General features: G+C 40.9%; 1 protein-coding gene across 7 annotated transcripts in view; it reads left to right on the top strand.

Annotated features, from left to right (window-relative positions):
• The window catches only part of PRKN (parkin RBR E3 ubiquitin protein ligase), a 1,296,326-nt gene that overhangs the window by 1,241,491 nt on the left and 39,034 nt on the right, over window positions 1-15,801 (top strand). Inside the window, exon 12 of one of the 7 annotated variants that reach the window (XM_061624333.1) lies at window positions 2,844-2,954. The exons of 5 other annotated variants lie outside the window; for them this stretch is intronic. In XM_061624333.1, coding sequence (XP_061480317.1) covers window positions 2,844-2,874 — 31 coding nt within the window. In that variant the 3' untranslated portion in view covers window positions 2,875-2,954. Of the gene's footprint in view, window positions 1-2,231; window positions 2,790-2,843; window positions 2,955-15,801 lie in introns of those variants that run through there. One more of the 7 variants, XM_061624332.1, reaches the window with a different exon arrangement.

Here is a 15,801-nt window from a genome sequence, read left to right as displayed (position 1 = left end):
TTGTGACTGCGTGCTTATCCTGTTCCCAACCCCCTTGTATCTTTATAGATAACGCATACAACTCTGGGTTGCTCTGGATACTTGAATTGTTATTATTCCTCCCTTCACCGCTGCCACCATTAGATACAGTTTCTGTTCAGCCTTGGTAATTACCTTGCCCTCCTTTCTGGTATGTATATCCCCCAGCCAAGGATCAGGCCTTTGGTAAACCAAATAAATATTTATTAAATATCAGAAATAACAAGATTAGTTTTAGAATGTTTCACAAGCGTATGGTTTCATCTATTCCTGTTTTGTACTTGACTTATTATTAATCAGAACTCCAACTCCCTCTTTCTCCACACTCCTGACCTCCACCCTCAAACACCTCTTTCTCCACACTCCCAACATCCACCCTCAAACACCTCTTTCTCCACACTCCCAACATCCACCACCAAACACCTTCTTCTCCACCCTACTAACATCCACCCAGATTCAACTGTCATTCTTCCATTTATACTCCCAGCCACTCAAACGCTCAGCCAATCATCCAGCATTCTACTGCTCATGTACTCCCCCCTCCTCTTTCACTCCACTTACCATATGTCTTCTATATAAACAGCACTTACCATATTTACCCTACAAGCAGGAACATCACAGAGGGCAACAAAGATGATCAGGGGACTGGAAACAAAGCCCTATGAGCATGTTTAGCCTGGGGAAGAGAAGACTGAGGGGAGATATGATAGCACTCTTCAAGTACATGAAAGGTTGTCACATAGAGGAGGGCCGGGATCTCTTCTCGATCATCCCAGAGTGCAGGACATGGAATAATGGGCTCAAGTTGCAGGAAGCCAGATTTCGACTGGACATCAGGCAAAACTTCCTAACTGTTAGAGCCATGCGACAATGGAACCAATTCAACAGAGAGGTAGTGGGCTCTCCGACGCTAGAGGCATTCAAGAGGCAGCTGGACAGCCATCTGTCGGGAATGCTTTGCTTTGGATTCCTGCATTGAGGAGGGGGTTGGTCTTGATGGCCTTATAGGCCCCTTCCAACCCTACTATTCTATGATTTTAAGAGAGGAAGAAAAACTTCTCACAATTCACTATACAGAGCATAAATAATATTATACACCTCTATTATTTCTCACTTTACTTGCCTTTTTTTCTAAACTAAAAAGCCCTAATTGTTGTAACCTTTCCTCATAGTTGCTTTCCTTGATCCTTTTTGGTTGTCCTTTTCTTAATCTTTTCCAGTTCTACAATATCCTTCTTGAGGGGAAGCAAGCAGAATTGTACAGAGTATACCAAGTGTAGTTGCACCATAGATTTGTATCATAACATTGTGACATTATTTTCAATTCCTTTCCTAATCATCCTTAACATGGAATTTGTCTTTTTCATAGCTGCTGCATACTAGGTCAACACCTTCATTGATTCATCCGCTATAATTCCAAGGTCTTGTTCCTGGTCAGTCACTGTCAGTTCAGGCTGTTTTAGCATATATATGAAGTTAGGATTTTTTGCCCCAACGTGCATCACTATACACTTCCTTACATTGAATTGCATTTGCCATTTTAATGCCGATTTGCCCAGTTTGGAGAGATCCTTTTGGAGCTGTTCACAATCTCTTTTTGTTTTTACCACCCTGAACAATTTGGTATTGTCAGCAATCTTGATTGTCTTGCTGCTCACCCCTAAATCCAGAACATTTATGAACAAGTTAAAAAGCACAGGTCCCAAACGATTCTTGGGAAACTTCCTACACTTCCCACATCCTTCCATTGGGAGAGCTGTCAATTTATTCCTACTCTCTGCTCTCTGTTCTTTAACGAGTTACTGGTCCTTATAAGAGGACCTTGACTATCCCATGACTGCAAATCTTACTCAAGAGTCTTTGGTGAGGGACTGCAAAAAAAAGATCTTCACTATACAGTGGAAATCCATTAGAGAGGGACAACATTTGTCTCCCTCAGGAGAGAGTTCTAAAGCCTAGTGGCAACTATTTAAAAAATCCTCTTTTTTATGAGGAGATTAGTGAAGGCTTGTGGTGTTTCTGTTGTATCTGTTTATTTACAAAAGTACTGGTTGTGTAGATGGGAAGCATCCTGCATCCAGGCACTATTTGTCCCAAGCCAACATTAGTCTCCCCCCCCCCAATGTCTTGGCAAGATGCTTCTGCCAGCCAAAATAAAGCCTCTTAGCAACCTTTTTACTAAGACTGTTTCTTTTTCTCTTGTTCATATTCAGGTTGTCCAATCTGTTCTGTCAGCCCTTACTCACACTGAGGCGGGAGGGCTGTGACACAAAGTCTGGCACCTTGAAGTAAGACACCAGCCATCAAAGAGGCCATTGCTCCAAAAAGCTATTGTTCTCCATCACATAGTCAGCTACACAAAAGCCTAGAAAGAGAAGGCCATTATACTTAACCAATGAATATGCTTACAGCAATATTGTGTTTCTGATTATCATTGCTCACTACAGATGTCACTGCTGTTTATGGTGCTGTTGAATGGAGAGCTAAGACATCAGCTGTAATGTAACATGATGTTGCATTGTCAGCCTGCAGACTTAATAATAAATTCTGTAATGTTGTAATATTCTGAACCTGTAGATCAGCTTTAGAACCACTAGTTCTGTGGCTTGCAAGTTGCAAATGCCTAGCAATTGGGACAGAGCCTTCTAGATCTGACCTCTGTGCCATCAACATTTTTTTACTACTACAAAATAACATGCAGGTTTGTACTTGCATGTTGTCTGTTCAGAAGTTTTGTCCTTGCAATTGCCTCAAGTACCCTTGCATGGCATCTGGCATTTATTTTTAAATTGATTTAAAGTATTTTATACCTTGTCCTTCACCAGGTTCCAGGGTGAGGGCTTCCAAGACATCTGAATCACAGTAAAAAACATGAAATAAATAACATTAAAACACTGAAATACAAAAGAACCACATGAAAGCAATCAGCAGAAATGAGAACACACACACACACCAAACAGTGTATAAAATGTCTAGGGAAGAATAATAAGGTCTTTGCCTGGAGCCATAAAGTCATCATGGTAGGTGGCATGCAAGCCTCCCTGTGGAGAGCATTCCACAGAGGGAGTGCCACCACTGAGCAGGTCCTTTCCCCTTTAGCACTCTGTTCCACCTCAGATGGCAGAGATACTGAAGAAGGCCCTCCACTGAAGATTTTGGTGTACAGAAAAAGTACATTTCATGGTGGAAGCGAAGAGTAAGCATCAGCAGATCCAATACCAGTGGCTACTGCTATCCCCAGTAGAAGGACACCAAGTTTCCCAGATGATGGTGATATGCTACCTCCAGGATCAGTAGGATCACGCCTCTGAACATTAATTGCCAAGGAACAATAATGGAAGAGTGCTTTTGCACTCATATCCTCATTGTAGGCTTTCCAGGGGCATCTGTTTGGGCACTGTAGGAAATAGAATGCAAAACTAGATAGACCTTTGGTCTGACCCAACAAGGCTTGTCTATGTTCTTATAAGCTATTATTAAAATATATTGCATTTACAACTGGATGTCTGATTTTGTAACAACAAAATTAAAGAAGCTAAAAGTAGGTGACAGTATCCTGGAAGAGAAGGAACTGCAAATCTTCCTTTGTAGTGAGCAGTCATTTGAAGCCCAATGCATCCATATGGTTTCATTAACAATGTGATCAGTGCATTATGTAAGATGCAGGTGATAGCAGCAGCTGCAGCAGTGACAGTAGTTATGGGAAATGACAGGCCGGGTGTCATTAAATCAGTGGAGCTGTCAAATATTTTCAGGCAGAAGAAAAAATGTATCTCAAATGCCTCTCTCCCTCTTAGAGTGAGTTTAATTTTCTGTGAATGATAAGCGAGTGAGTATTTAAAACCAAAGTCCATTAATTTACAGCCCATGCATAATGTAATCTTTGGCAACTATAGAATTCTACTATAGTGCTCAGATGATATTTTGATCTACAGAGACCATCCTCTGGTGGATGAAAGGAGCAATTTGCCTTTCATGCCTTTTCAGCCTTGAGCTTCATCTGGAAAAGATTGGTTGATTTGGGAGAAGAGAAAAGATTCTTACTCAAACAATATGTGGTACTTCTGTTCTGCAACATGGATGCTGTTGAAAGCAAAATATCCCTTTAAAGTTCAGCCCAGCTCATTTAACTTACAGTTTGATCTGTATTCTTCTAAGAAAAGTCAAAAGGTCAATGAATACAGTAATTAACTGCACCATGTATTCTCGTAGCTGACACTTCCAATAACATTCAATATACAGAGGAGTCTGAGCACAAAAGTGTCCAGTTTTCAGGGGGCGCTCAAAGGCAGGACTCTAGTTAAAATCTGCTTCTTGCAATAAGTGTGAGAAGCAAAGTCCAAAATGATGGAACGCATTTGATGTGGCTGCTCTCATTTCAATCCTCATCATCTCAGCATGTTGTATATTTACTTTTATGCAGGGGTGAGTTTGGCCAGGGCTGGCCCCAAGCTGTTTTGCCAGCCTGAGGCAAGAACTGCTGCCATTGCACCCCGCAATGCCTGCAATCACTACTTACTGCAGGCACCACAGAAAAGCCATCCCTAAGTCTTGCATGGTTTCACCAAAGTGATCAGCCAGGCAGCTGCCTGCAACGGAAGCTTGAGTGGCATAGTATTACTTTATTGTTGTTGTTTGCTCGTTTGTTTCTTCACAAAAGTCACCCAAAGCGACTTACATTAAAACCAGTTCAAACAAAGACAACCAAGGAAGCCTAAAAAGATAAAAGACAGATCCTCCCTCAATAAAAGAGGCCACAAATGCCTGCAACCCTTCAAATTAAGGGCCAAAAGCCTGGATAAAGAGGAAAGTCTTTGGCTGGCAGCTAAAAGTAGATAAAGATGGTGCCAGGTGTGCCCCTCTGGGGTCAGCATTCCACAAGCAGGGGGCCACCACTGAAAAGGCCTGTTCTTATGTGGCTACCCTCTGGACCTCCCATGGGGGAACACAAAGAATAGCCTCAGATCAGATCATGCAAGGAGAAGCAATCCTTGAGATGCATAACGCTTTATAGGTTAAAACCAGCACTTTGAATAGAGCCCAGAAAATAAGTGGTAGCCAGTGCAGCCATGCAAGAATTGGTGTTATATCTTCAGACTATCCTGTCCCAGTCAGCAATATGGCCACCAAATTCAGCACCAACTGCAGTCTCTGAATCATCTTTGGTAGTGGGTGGCCAGGGGTTGTACTCATTTTGGCAGCTGGGGGGACTTGGGGGGGACAATCATTTCACTACTCTTTCCAATTTGCCACCCAAGACAAGTATTCAGTGTGGCTTATAATATAGAGGCTGGTCCATGGTTTGGCCATTTTCTGTGTCACTGCAGCTGTTCATGTCCTTAGGACTGGGATATCCAGTGTTAATATTTCGCCACCACTATTAAGGCATCTCTCTCCCACCCAGCGGAGCTTTTTAGAGTTGTCCGAGGGCTACTCCATCTAGGCCTTCAGGACACTGTAAATACTTCGGTGGCCCGCTGCAATGAGTTTGCTGAGCACTTCCAGCATAAGATCTTACGCATTCGTCGGGACCTAGACTCTCATTTTATAGCAGTTAACCCTAGTGAGGTGTCTGGTGCACAGTCTTATCATGTTTTGTTGGATGAGTTTCAGTCGGTTCAGTTCGAGGACGTGGACAAGGTGCTTGGACAGGTACGTGCAACCACTTCGGTACTAGATCCTTGCCCCTCTTGGCTAATAAAAACTGGCAAGGAGGGAACAGTTGGCTGGGCCAGGGAAGTGATAAATGCCTCCTTGCGAGAGGGAGTGGTCTCTGGCTGTCTGAAGGAGGCAGCAGTGAGACCACTCCTGAAAAAGCCTTCCCTGGACCCAGAGAATTTCAGCAGCTACAGACCAGTGGCAAATGTTCCATATCTCGGCAAGATCTTGGAACGAGTGGTTGCTGACCAGCTCCAGGCGCTATTGGATGAAACCGATTATCTAGATCCATTTCAATCGGGTTTCAGGCCCGGTTTCGGCACTGAGACGGCCTTGGTCGCCCTGTTTGATGATCTATGTCGGGAGAGAGACAGAGGGAATGTAACTCTGTTGATTCTCCTTGATCTCTCAGCGGCTTTTGATACCATCGACCATGGTATCCTTCTGGAGAGGCTTGCGGAGTTGGGAGTTGGAGGCACTGCGTGGCAGTGGTTCCGCTCCTACTTGGCGGGTCGTCTCCAGAAGATAGTGCTTGGGGAACATTGCTTGACACCGTGGGTACTCCAATGTGGGGTCCCGCAGGGTTCGGTTTTGTCTCCCATGCTTTTTAACATCTATATGAAGCCGTTGGGTGCGGTCATCAGGAGTTTTGGAGTGCGTTGTCACCAGTACGCTGATGACACGCAGCTCTACTTCTCCTTTTCATCTTCCTCAGGTGAGGCGGTCAATGTGCTGAACCATTGCCTGGCTGCGACAATGGACTGGATGAGAACTAACAAACTGAGACTCAATCCTGATAAGACTGAGATGCTGTTGGTGGATGGTTTTTCCAATCAGATGGTGGATACATATCCTGTCCTGGATGGGGTTACACTCCCCCTAAAGGAACAGGTTCGTAGTCTGGGAGTCGTTCTAGACTCTTCCCTGTCACTTGAGGCTCATGTAGCCTCTGTGGCACGGAATGCGTTCTAACAACTTCAATTGGTAGCCCAGCTACGTCCCTACCTGAGTAAGGAGGATCTTACATCAGTAGTACATGCTCTGGTAACCTCACGTTTGGATTACTGTAATGCGCTCTACGTAGGGCTACCTCTGAAGACGGTTCGGAAGCTACAGCTGGTGCAAAATGCGGCAGCCAGACTGCTAACAAGAACGAAGCGGTCTGACCATATAACACCTGTTTTGGCCCGCTTGCACTGGCTTCCAATATGCTTCCGGGCCAAATTCAAAGTGTTGGTATTAACCTATAAAGCCTTATATGGCGCGGGACCTCAATATCTGTCGGAACGCCTCTCCCGCTATGAACCGGCTCGTACACTATGGTCTGCTACGAAGGCCCTCCTCCGGGTCCCGACTCATAGGGAGGCCCGGAGGGCAGTGACAAGATCAAGGGCCTTCTCAGTGGTGGCCCCCGAACTATGGAATAGTCTCCCCGAGGAGGTTCGCCTGGCGCCGACACTATCATCCTTTCAGCGCCAGGTTAAAACCTTTCTCTACTCCGAGGCATTTTAATTTTTTGTTAATGATTGTAATGTTTGTAATTTGATTTTAGCCTTTGCTGTTTTTAGACTGTGAAATTTGATTTTAGACTGATGTTTTGTATTATATTGTATTTTATTGTATCTATGTTCACCGCCCAGAGAGCTATTGCTAGCCGGGCGGTATATAAGTTTTAAAAATAAATAAATAAATAAAAATAAATAAATATAAATAAACAGAAGTGCTTTTTCAAAAGCTGTTAATCATACTTTGAAGCTTTTCACTTTAATGAACTGTGAAGATGAGAGAGGAAGAGAGAAAATACGAAAACATAAAATGGTCTCAAGCTTAGGGGGATCTATGGAAAACCTGTACCAAGACATGTAGTATTCTTCCTGGCTTTTTATTTTTTATGGCCTCAGAAAACTTAATCTCGCTGTTTTAGATTTCCCCCCCCCATACTTTTTCAGTTCAGCTTTCTTGCAGAAATGCAAGATGGGGGTCAGTTTTATGAGAGTGGCTGTGTTACTCAGATTTATTAAGATACATAGTGGTTCTATTGATCTGAGAGAACGGTAAGAGCTCTGGTAATGGAAAAAAGAAGCACACTGTTGCCAAGAGCTGCTCTTTCTTTAAGCCAATACCGAAGGCTGTATAATTTCCAACTGTCTATGGAAGGGAATTGGTTTACAGCTTTGAATTTTAGCCTGGTTCTTAATTTCTGCTCTGCATGTTGTCATTTATGTTTTAGATCTTTAAAAAACATTTTTATTCTAAGGCTATGTGAGCACCAGCTGGATTTGTGTATGTTTGTGTGCATGCACGTGTACATGTTTTGTACCTGAGTGGTACCATGAATATCATGTGTAGTTCATGTCACATCCCTGTATTTTGTTATACTTCCTGATGTTTTTGCTGCTGGAACGTCCCAAATGTTCATGTTGGCTAATATCTTGTAACATCTGGATAATAACGATGAAGTGGAAGCTCTCAAAAACCCACAGGTGCTTTCTAAAAGAATGCTCTGTGTCTTCATGACTCTTTCATCAGCCCACACATGTAGACCACTCCTTCCACCATAGCTTTTAGCCTGTGCAGGTGCTCTGACAGTGCACTGTAATTGCTAGGCTTGGTGACCAGGAACCAGGAAAAATGGGGAAAGCCCACAGTTCCCTCACTTCTTGTCTCCCAAGCCTTCAGTAGCCTAAGTATGTGCTCTGATAGCTTCCATTGTCAGTTTTCTGCTTTGGTTGGCAGGAGCCAGAAAACCAGAGGAGGACTCACAATGGCTCAGACAGATACAGATCAGCAGGTTCAAGTTTTGCCGTCCTACTTCAAGGTATCCATGCTGTTTAATTTTTGCAGATAAAAGGACAGCTATGGTGCAACCTACACATGCAGATGGGAACTGAGTTCAGTGGGGCTTACTTCTGAGGAGACATTCTTAAGATTTGCCTGTTAGATTTCCGAAATATCACCACCGTCTTTTGACAAAACTACATATAGCAATCACAATACAGTACAAGAGTTAAATATGATTTATGACATGTGAGTTTGACATCACATCAGCAGGGAAAGGAGCATAGCCCAGTGGTAGAAAGCATGTGCTTTGCACATAGAGGACTCTGGTCCAGTGCCTGGCATATAAAAAGAAAAAGAAAAGAATAAGAAGAATCTTAAGTAGCAAGGCTGGGAAAGACCTAAGACACTTAAGAACCACTGTCAATCAGAGTAGCCTTTTTAGGTAGAGATCTTTCCGGGTCTGCATCTGTATTGAAATTGTTTTTAAGATGTTTTTATTGTTTACTGCCCTGGGCTCCTTTGGAAGGAAGGGTGGGATATAAATAAAATAAATAAATAAAACTGGGCAGAGGAACCAACAGTCTGACTCGGTATAAAGCTTCAGTTACTCAATCTATGTATCAATGATCTCTTATTTGCTTGTCCTTCTGTATAATAACCACTATAATAAAGACTGATATGGTCATATCAGAGATTTATGTTGTCATCCTGAACATCTCATTTTTCTGTTGTAAAAAATCTGTAGCCCCAACATTACTGTTAGGGTAGTCTTTGATAATAAGTACATGAACTGATGATCAAGGAACTTCATTTATTTTCTGTCTTTTCCCCCCTTTCCTTCTGGCCTACATGTCTCAGAGATACCACAGTTTGTGACATCATAATTCAGTCACTTGTAAGTAATTGTGATGCTGCAGACAGTGTCCTGTGGCATTATTGCAAGTGAATCAGTAGAAACTACAAAGAGACTGAAACAGACCATTATTTACTTCCAGATACCTCACTAATCAGCACGCATGGAGGAGAAAAAAATATTTGCCAGCAGAGAACAGGGATTATTAAATGGGACAGAGATTTGGGATTTGTTTGTAGAAAACTCCCTAAATTACTCGGATTAAAAATACAGCTGCGATACTGAAAGCAAATCAGATGTTACATTGCATTGGTAGGGTAAACAGTGAGAATCAGAGCCTTGGAGGTGCTGTTATTATATAAGGCACTAGTCTTACATTGTGAGCTTCACTGTAGGGAATACTGCTTTTGAAAGGGAGAATAACAGACCAACCAACACAGTCAAGAGCCACAAAACCATTAATTGCTGAAATGAAAAGAAATTAATGGGTTTACCCTGCAGTAATTGAGTTTCCCCACCCAACCCCATGCATTGCCATCTTTCATCACATTTAGAGGCATACAGTAGCTGCCATTGTCAAAGAGATGAACAGCACAATTCTGGAATGGAATCTGGCCATCATGAGATTATCCTATTGAAGATCCTAAATTCCTTGGTTTTGTCTCACAATATTGTTGTTGCTGCTGCTATATCATCATCATTATTTATGAACTGCTTCCCATGAGGCATCCCAAAGCGATTTACAATACAATAGCATATATAAAACATTGACATATATAAAAGCAGTTAAAACAATTGCATATATGAAAACAATTATTAAAAATTATAAATATAAAAACAATTTAAAACAATAGCATATACAAGACATATGCCAATTGGCCAAGGAAACTTATTGTTTTTACTGATTGCTCCCATGGATCCCCAGGTATGATGCCAAAAGGTTTTTGTGACACCCACCCCTCACGATCCCCTCAAAATTCGTCCTTCTAAAAACATTCATTTATTTCACTGAATTTAATAATGAATATTGAATGTTTAAAACAGTGCAAAATAGCTGATGGGAAAGCCTTTTGGAAGACAGCTTTGAGAAGTGCAGTTCTCAGCACTCACTTTTACTCTGTAGTACACCTACTTTGAAATATGGGCCCTGGAGGGTCGACCATGGTCAGTGCGGACTGAAGAAGGTTAGCCACCCCTGTTTTAAAGCATCTAGATTTGGAATTCAGTACAGCTGAAGTATGAGAGCCAGTGTGGTGTAGTGGTTAAGGTGGTGGATTACGACCTGGGAGACCAGGATTTGAATCCCCACACAGCCATGAAGCTCACTGGGTGACCTTGGGCCAGTCATTGCCTCTCATCCTCAGAGGGAGGCAATGGTAAACCCCCTCTGAATACCGCTCACCATGAAAAACCTATTCATAGGGTCTCCCATAAGTCAGAATCAACTTGAAGGCAGTCCATTTCATTTTTTCACAGCTTAAGTAGATCCTAAAGATTTACCCCACAGTAGAAATGAAGATGTACAAAAGTGACAGGAAGTACTATAAATGCTGAAATACACTGAAGACATCATAGGAATAATATAAGCTGCAAAAATAAGTAGCTGCCACATGCTGAAGTAGACCCATGATGCATTTAGCTCACTGCTGGCTGGCAATAGCTCACCAAGGACTCCGGCAAAGCTGTCTCTCAGCTTTGCTTCCTTAGATACTTTAACTGGACATGCTGAAGACTGAATCAGGGACCTTCTCCAATCCAAACGTATGTTCTAGCACTGAGCTATAATGCTGTAGAGAAAGCAGTGTTGAGTGTAAAAGATGCCAAGCCATATTTCATAATAAAATTCACAGAGGGGGGATAAATAATTGTAAACTGTGACATTCCCAAGGTCTCCTTCAATGCTGGCAGTCACCAGCTACTGAGTTGTAGAGAGCTGTAGGACTCTTGTCCTATATACTTAAGTATATCCACACAACATACGTGGGGTGAAATATAATAACCTTAAAATCCACCCAGATCAGAGCACAGATACTTAAAGCATAACTATTTTTTCGGCGCCAGGTCAAGACTTTCCTCTTCTCCCAGGCATTTAAGCATGCATTTTTTAAAAATTTTAAATTATGTTTTTAAATTGTTTTTTGTGTTTTAAAATTTGTATATTTGTTTTTAATGTTTTTAATTGCTGTAAACCGCCCAGAGAGCTTCGGCTATGGGGCGGTATATAACTGTAATAAATAAATAAATAAAATTTAATTTGGGAACATGACATCTACAAGTGGTCATTTTATATAGAATATTGAGTTTTAATAATCTAATCTAACCCAAGTGATCCTTCTCCTTAATAGGCATCCTAACTCTTTACCTATGCTTTCATTTTCCCTCCCATCTCACTCTCTCTCATTTTCTGTCTCATTTTCTCTTTAACTATCAGTCTCAGCAGACACTCTCCACCCTCCATTCTATGCTCCCCTGCTGCCCCAACATTCTTTCACTAGTGCTTCTGTTAAATGAGAGTGAGTGGAAGAATGTAACTAAACCATGGATCTCATCCATGATCAGATCCGTGTTTGAATAAGACACGCTAGGGACATGATTTTCACAATCAATGGAGATGTATGTGTCCACACTCAGGACATAATTAGGTGTTCAGACTGATATGAGATTCTCACATCTACAGCCCTTCCATATAATGTAAAATTTGAATTAACCTTATTATAGCTATCAAAATAGGAAGAAATTATGGATTATATGGCATCACTATAGTCTTTTCAGCCCTTTAAGAATGAGAGCTGGCAAACTCTCTCTCTCTCTCTCTCTCTCTCTCTAAGTGTGTGTGTGTGTGTGTGTGTGTGTGTGTGAGAGAGAGAGAGAGAGAGAGAGAGAGAATGTGTACATTATTTGATCCCATAGAACATTTAAATTGACAAATTAAAAAAAAATCTAATCTATCCATCTTGCCTTTTCTCTTATGATTTAATGATGAACTTTGTGGGATAATTTTTATGCTAGGATAGCATGAAAAACACACATGACATTTCATTCTGCTCACCTGTGACCTCCCTATTATCCTCTTCAGTAATCCTTGAATGAAACATTTCACGAGCTATTTGCTCTTTCCTGGGCATGTAATTATTATGCCCCTTATTCCTTTTGTTTAGCTGATTAATAAAAGTCATTTAATTTTTGAAAGTTTGAGGCTATTTTCTAATTTGGTATGCCTCCATCAGGCAAGTGTGTGTTACTATTAGATAACACTTGCAGGTCATCAAAGGCATTTGGCTTTACCTCATAGTTCACAACACCCACAAGGCATGTGTTATCTTAGAATAACACATGCCTTGTCAAGTCTTCTTGCATCCATTTTTGACAGACGGGCTTTCTGTCAGGTTCTCAAAAGAACGGTACTTAACAGTGCTTTTGGCTTTCCTTGTTGTCTACAGTTCTAAGTGCAAAGATGCATATCCTTCAGATATCAGATGCACATAATGGAAAATATGTATGAGAAGGTTGAGTACTTGTTTCTAAAAACATATATAGAGCAGCTTTGGCTTCCCAAGAGGATAATTTGAGATATTATTCACCCATTAACTATTAGCATTTAGATATACAGTATAACTCTGTAACTGGCTTGTGAAAATTCCTCCAAAGGAAGAAGAGGTAAATGTGAAAGTTTGAAATGTATAATAATACAATAATAGTTAATCTTGGGTGGGCCATGGATGCCTTAATTCAACACCATTAGTACCATATTATCTCAGGCTGCTGCCCTTGTTTCCTCCTCTGTATAATACTGATATGTTTTATTGTTTTACTGTTTTTACATTTTATAGTGCTGGTCATTGACCGTAATAAATGTTAATTGATTGAAATGTATACAGACCTGTACATCATTTACATTCCAATCCTGTACAGAGTTAGGCATGTCTAAACCCATTGAAATAAAAAGTCTTACGTGTACGTAGCTCTGCACAGAATTGGGTGGATAGTCAACCTTAGATTGTAGGCTTTGCAACAGTCTCCTCCAGGCAATTTACTACTTGTTTTGGTAGATGATTGTAATATACACTGCTTGAAATTAATCTTCCTTATTTTTTGTTTCATGTTCTGGTAAAGTTCAATATTACTAGTGGAGCTGCTTAATTTGCTTTCAATTATGTTCAAAAGTGCTTTTGAATTGGCACCAACAGCTTTGTCTATCAGGACTAAGGGGCTGTAAATCCTTGCATATAGACCAGAGATTGTGGAATAATTATGTTACAGCACTGGATTCAGATTGCAATCCTAACCATGTTTACTCAGGAGTAAGTCTTATGGAATTGAAGTGGGATTAGGATTGTAGCCTGAGACCCACTGAAATCAGTGGGACTTAAGTTAGTCATGACTAATTAAATTTCCATTGGTTTCAATCGGTCTACCAAAGCATGACTAACTCTGGATCCAAACTACAATGTTTGTGTGATGAGAGTAGATATAAGAGTCAATGCTATGCAAGAGACTATCTTTGCATGGAAGGATATAATTTCTGGATAACAAGTTCACTAGTTTACCCTTTCTGTAACAAGTTTAAGAACCTTTTCCCTAGTACCATAGAGATTTTGGAGGTAACTGATACATAGGGTCGCCATAAGTCGTAATCGACTTGAAGGCACATAACAAGAACAACAATAGAGATTTTAGTTATTGTTTTGTTTTATCGTGAGTCACGTGGGAAGGATTCTGGCTTCCTTCCTTGTTGATGGCAGCAGTGGAAGCCGGTTTGTCTGCCTGGTGTTGCATAGCCTCCCTCTCTCTCTGTGGAATTGGCCCCTCTTCAGCCTCCTACAAAGTGGCCCTGCTTCTGGCAGCTGCCCCACAGGAGGTGGCTGCCGAGGAAGGCTCTGAAGGGGAGCCTCACCACCAGCCTCTGGTTGAAATGGACGAGGAAGAGTGCTGCCTTTGAGAGTGGAGGGAAGAGAGTGACCCACTTTTGCTGCTAGACTGTCCTTCATGTTCTTGCACGGACAGATGGGCTTGTGTTCAAGGTGCAGTGCTGGCCAGGCAGGAATCTCTCCCAAATTGGTTTTTTTTTAAGTGTTTTTAAATTTGTATATTTGTTTTTAATGTTTTTAATTGTAAACCGCCCAGAGAGCTTCGGCTATGGGGCGGTATACAAATGTAAATAATAATAATAATAATAATTGTATCCTGAATGGTGGGATGTAAATTGTTAAATATAAATAAATTCTATCTGGATACTAAAAGAGAAAAAATACAACAATGGCACCTATTGTTAAAAAAAAAACTATTATCTAGGGTAAAAAGTAAAAAAAAGTGGATAGAACATGCTTAAGTCTCACTGGTTCCTTAGGTACATTTATTCACACCTTCTTGAATTATTTTGGTGATAATGTGATTGCTCCAGACTAGTTTATCTCATTCTGTTCCCAGTGAAATCAATGAGACTAGTCATGACTAACATTCTACATTGATTTCAATGGGACCCAAGGGCAGCTAACTTAATCTGGACCCACCACAATAAGTTTTTTTGTATGCAAAAAGATTTCTTACCATGGAAGCAATATGACATTTTTAACCAAGCTGATATTTGAAAAATATTGGGTGATATCTAGTGTTAATCATACTCAAGTAGACCTAATGAAATCAGTAGACTTTTAAGTCTATTACTTTCAATGTGCCTGCTCTTAGAATGGCTTAGTTGGATGCCACCCATTCTGACTAGATAAATGGGTGGCTAAAGTTGCAATCCAATACACACTTACCTGAGAGTAAGTCCCATTGAACCCTATGGAACTTACTTCTGAGTACACATGTATTGGATTGCAATCTCACATAATTTGGAATTGTCAGTAAACAAGTTAGAAATATCCTACGTGTTTTTAACTACCGAGGAGCCCAAAAACAAATTAAGATCTTCAGATACTACTGAGGAAAGGGTTTGTGTACATTTAAGTAACTGCGTAGAAATGTCCATTTCCAGTGTTTAAAATAGAGCCTTCTTCATTACTTAAAATACAACTCCTATTAGGGTTCTTATCAGGGTCCTTCATTGCTCAAAGGTTTCTAACTGCATTCCATGAGAAATTGCTTAGGAACTCTCTTCAGATTTTTGTGCTAAAGACAGGATGGTTGAAAGAAGAGCCCGCACACTCAAGAATGTTGAGGGTAAAGCTTGCTTGCTTGCACACTGCTGCCTCCACCCACATTTTAAGACCTCAGCTATTCAGAGAGGTTCCTGAAGATAGCTTATGCAATCAAATAATGAAATCAACATTACCATTTATAGTTGCTTCAATAATATTTAGAAATAATGGGGACACTGTTGGTTTCTGGAATGCATGGTTCAGGGTTGGTGGTTATTAACCTATAGATAAGATTGTGAAAAGCTTGACAATCTTTAAGCTACACTTTTTTCTCACGATGCAGTCAAAATGAAGCACTTTACAATCCTATAGATTTCAGTGGAGTGAGTTGTAGATGCCCAGCTCTTCATT

Source organism: Rhineura floridana, chromosome 4 (assembly GCF_030035675.1).
Source record: "Rhineura floridana isolate rRhiFlo1 chromosome 4, rRhiFlo1.hap2, whole genome shotgun sequence".
Classification (NCBI taxonomy): Eukaryota; Metazoa; Chordata; class Lepidosauria; order Squamata; family Rhineuridae; genus Rhineura; species Rhineura floridana.
The sequence above is the reverse complement of the archived record's forward strand: the minus strand, read 5'-3'. Positions and strand labels throughout refer to the sequence as shown.